Source organism: Colobus angolensis, unplaced genomic scaffold, assembly GCF_000951035.1.
Source record: "Colobus angolensis palliatus isolate OR3802 unplaced genomic scaffold, Cang.pa_1.0 Scaffold29, whole genome shotgun sequence".
In the NCBI taxonomy this organism is placed as follows: Eukaryota; Metazoa; Chordata; class Mammalia; order Primates; family Cercopithecidae; genus Colobus; species Colobus angolensis.
In genome coordinates, this window is record NW_012116154.1 from 3,747,734 (window position 1) to 3,751,002 (window position 3,269).

Sequence of the window (3,269 nt, forward strand, 5' to 3'; positions counted from 1 at the left end):
TAATTGTTTCATGTATTTTGTCTAGTTTTTAAAAAATTGTTTTAGGCAGAACAGTAAATCTGGTTGCCCATACTCCATCTTGACTTCTCATTTGTTTCTCTTTATTTTTTGAAATCTACCTAGCTATTTCTTAGCTATGTCATTAATTTCCCCCCATAAACCTTGGTATCATTTTAGATACCTTTTCACATGTCTTTCTTGGTGGGGGTAAAGGCTGGTTTAAATTATTTGCATACTGGAGCTAATAAAGTCAAATAATTGAGTAATTAAGCAGAGTAGGTTCTAGCATCATCAGCATCAAAGGCGGGGCCAGTTTAGAGCATTAAAGACATTTGTATTTATGGGCTGATGGCAGAAGGGGTAGCCAATCACCTGTATAGATTCATAATTCATATAGGATTAATAAATTGATACAGGTCATTAAGAAATACGAACTATACATAGTTTAATAAAACTATTGTGAATGTATACAATGTCAGAATTTTTCACAGCTCAAGAGAAAGTAATTCTGAATAGTAGACTTACAGTATTTTTTCCTTCTTACCAGATTTAAACAGTCAAGTAAAATCAAGCTGGGTAATCATGGCAGAAGGTGGATTCGATCCCTGTGAATGCGTTTGCTCTCATGAACATGCAATGAGAAGACTGATCAATCTGGTGAGATGAATAGGACAATCCTATTCCGAACTGATCTGTATCCCTTGTATCCTCTTTGCATGAAAATACTGGTTATTGGAGGGTTTTCATCTGATGGTCACTAAAAAGTATTTCATAATTGAAATTCCACATTTGTTTAAGTTGTAATGATTAAAATGTGGCCAGGTACAGTGACTCACACCTGTAATCCCAGCACTTTGGAAAGCCGAGGTGGGTGGATCACTTGAGCTCAGGAGTTTGAGACCAGCTTGGCCAACAAAGCAAAACCCCATCTCTACTAAAAATATAAAAATTTGCCGGGCATGGTGGCACACACTTTTAATCACAGCTATTCAGAAGGCTGAGGCACAAGAATTGCTTGAACCCAGGAGGCGGAGGTTGTAGTGAGCTGAGATCATGCCACTGCACTCTAGCCTGGGTGACAGAATGAGACTGCGTCTCAAAAAAAAAAAAAAAAAAAGTTTGCTAGCAATTATTTCATTCGAAATGAAAGCAGACTACCGTCTTTATTATTACTATTGTTTTTTGAGATGGAGTCTCACTCTATTGCCCAGGCTGGAGTGTAGTGGTGCCATGTCAGCTCACTGCAGCCTCCACCTCCTGAGTTCAAGCGATTCTCCGGCCTCAGCCTCCCAAGTAGCTGGGACTACAGGAGTGTGCCACCATGCCTGGCTAATATTTGCATTTTTAGTAGAGACTGGGTTTCACCATGTTGCCCAGGCTGGTCTCAAACTCCTGACCTCAAGTGTTCTGCCTGCCTTGGCCCCCCAATGTGCTGGGAATGCAGGTGTGATCCACCTCCCCAGCCCAGACTGCTGTCTTTATGGTAGATTTATGTTGGTGAAATTTGCCATCATGGGTAGATAACACATACGTATGTTGCCTTTTCTACTTTATATCAATACAAATAAAATTGTTTTTAGCTGTGTAGAGCTTGTTTGCCTGCTAAGCTGCTATTGACAGTTCCTGTTATGATATAGTTCAAATCCTACACCAACATATGGCATGACAATACAAATCTCTGTGTAAAGCATTTCTTTTTTTTTTTTTTGAGACAGAATCTCGCTCTGTCACCCAGGCTGGAATGCAGTGGTGTGATCTCGGCTCACTGTAACCTCCACCTCGTGGGTTCAAGTGATTCTCCTGCCTCAGCTTCACAAGTAGGTGGGATTGCAGGTGCGCACCACCATGCCCAGCTAATTTTTGTATTTTTAGTGGAGACGGGGTTTCGCTTTTTTGGTCAGGTCTCAAACTCCTGACCTCAGGTGATCTGCCAACCTCGACCCCCAAAAGTGCTGGGATTACAGGTGTGAGCCACTGAGCCCAGCCTATGTAAAGCATTTCTGAAAACAAATTAGTTATTTGACAGAGGTAGATTTCAGAACAACAGGATTTGAATAGTCTCATTGAGTCGATTGTAGTGGAGTCTATAAGCTTAAATACAGGGCTGTTTATATTATACTTTATACTTTTTATGTGCAAAAGGAAAAATTTGACCATTATTTACAGTGAAGTATATTCTTATATTATACATTATACTGGTTGAGTATCCCTTATCTGAAATTCTTGGGAACAGAAGTGTTTTGGATTAAAGCATTTTGGAATATTTGCATTATACTTACTAGTTTAACATCCCTAATCTGAAAATCCAAAATGCTCCAAAGAGCCTTTCCTTTGAGCATCATGTTGGTGCTCAAAATATTTCAGATTTTGAAGCATTTTGAAGGTTTCAGATTAGGGATTCTCAACCTGTAATGACATTTTATTGTTTTAGAATACTCTTGTGTCAGTTAATAAAGGTAGGTACAAACATTTGCTCAAATATTTGAGTTGTCAATAACTAATAAGCAGGTTTTCTGCTGGCTCAGTGTTGCTACGTGTAGTGATCAGAAATGTGTTTCTTGTCAGTGAGGTACTTTTTTAGAGTCAGCATGCACTAGGACTTGGGATCCTTAAGAATGCCTCAGAAGGAAAGGAATAAAATAAGAACTTATACATTAAATCAGACTCTTGAGGGTATAGAAATATAATGGTAATGTGATGGCTCTGAAAACTTTATGTAAAAATAGATGAGTCTAAGGAGAGAATATTTGTTTATGAAGCAATGAGCCGATAGTTTTTGTTTGTTTGTTTTTTGACATGGAGTCTCGCTCTGTTGCCCAGGCTGGAGTGCAATGTTACCCAATCTTGGCTCACTGCAACCTCCGCCTCCTGGATTCAAATGATTCTCATGCCTCAGCCTCCCGAGCAGCTGAGATTACAGGTGCCTGCCACCACGCTGGGCTGTTTTTTATATTTTTAGTAGAGATGGGGTTTTACCATGTTGGCCAGGCTGGTCTCGAACTCCTGACCTCAGGTGATCTGCCTGCCTTGGCCTCCCAAAGTGCTGGAATTACAGGCGTGAGCCACTGTGCCCAGCCAATATTCTTTTCTGATAGGCTTTTCAACCTCTCATACATCCGTTATCATTTTTTTGAGACATGATTTTGCTGTCACCCAGGCTATAGGGCAGTGGCACTATCTCTGCTCACTGCAACCTCTGTCTCCTGGGCTCAAGCAGTCCTCCTACCTCAGTCTCCTGAGTAGCTGGGACCACAGGCACCAGCCACCAC

At 40.7% G+C, this 3,269-nt stretch overlaps 1 protein-coding gene across 3 annotated transcripts in view; it reads left to right on the forward strand.

Annotated features, from left to right (window-relative positions):
• SMIM14 (small integral membrane protein 14) overlaps nucleotides 1-3,269 on the forward strand; it is a 73,352-nt gene that overhangs the window by 22,067 nt on the left and 48,016 nt on the right. For all 3 annotated transcript variants that reach the window (XM_011949089.1, XM_011949091.1, XM_011949090.1), the window contains exon 2: nucleotides 548-657. In XM_011949089.1, the coding sequence (XP_011804479.1) occupies nucleotides 583-657 (75 nt within the window). In that variant the 5' untranslated portion in view covers nucleotides 548-582. The remainder of the gene's footprint in view (nucleotides 1-547; nucleotides 658-3,269) is intronic.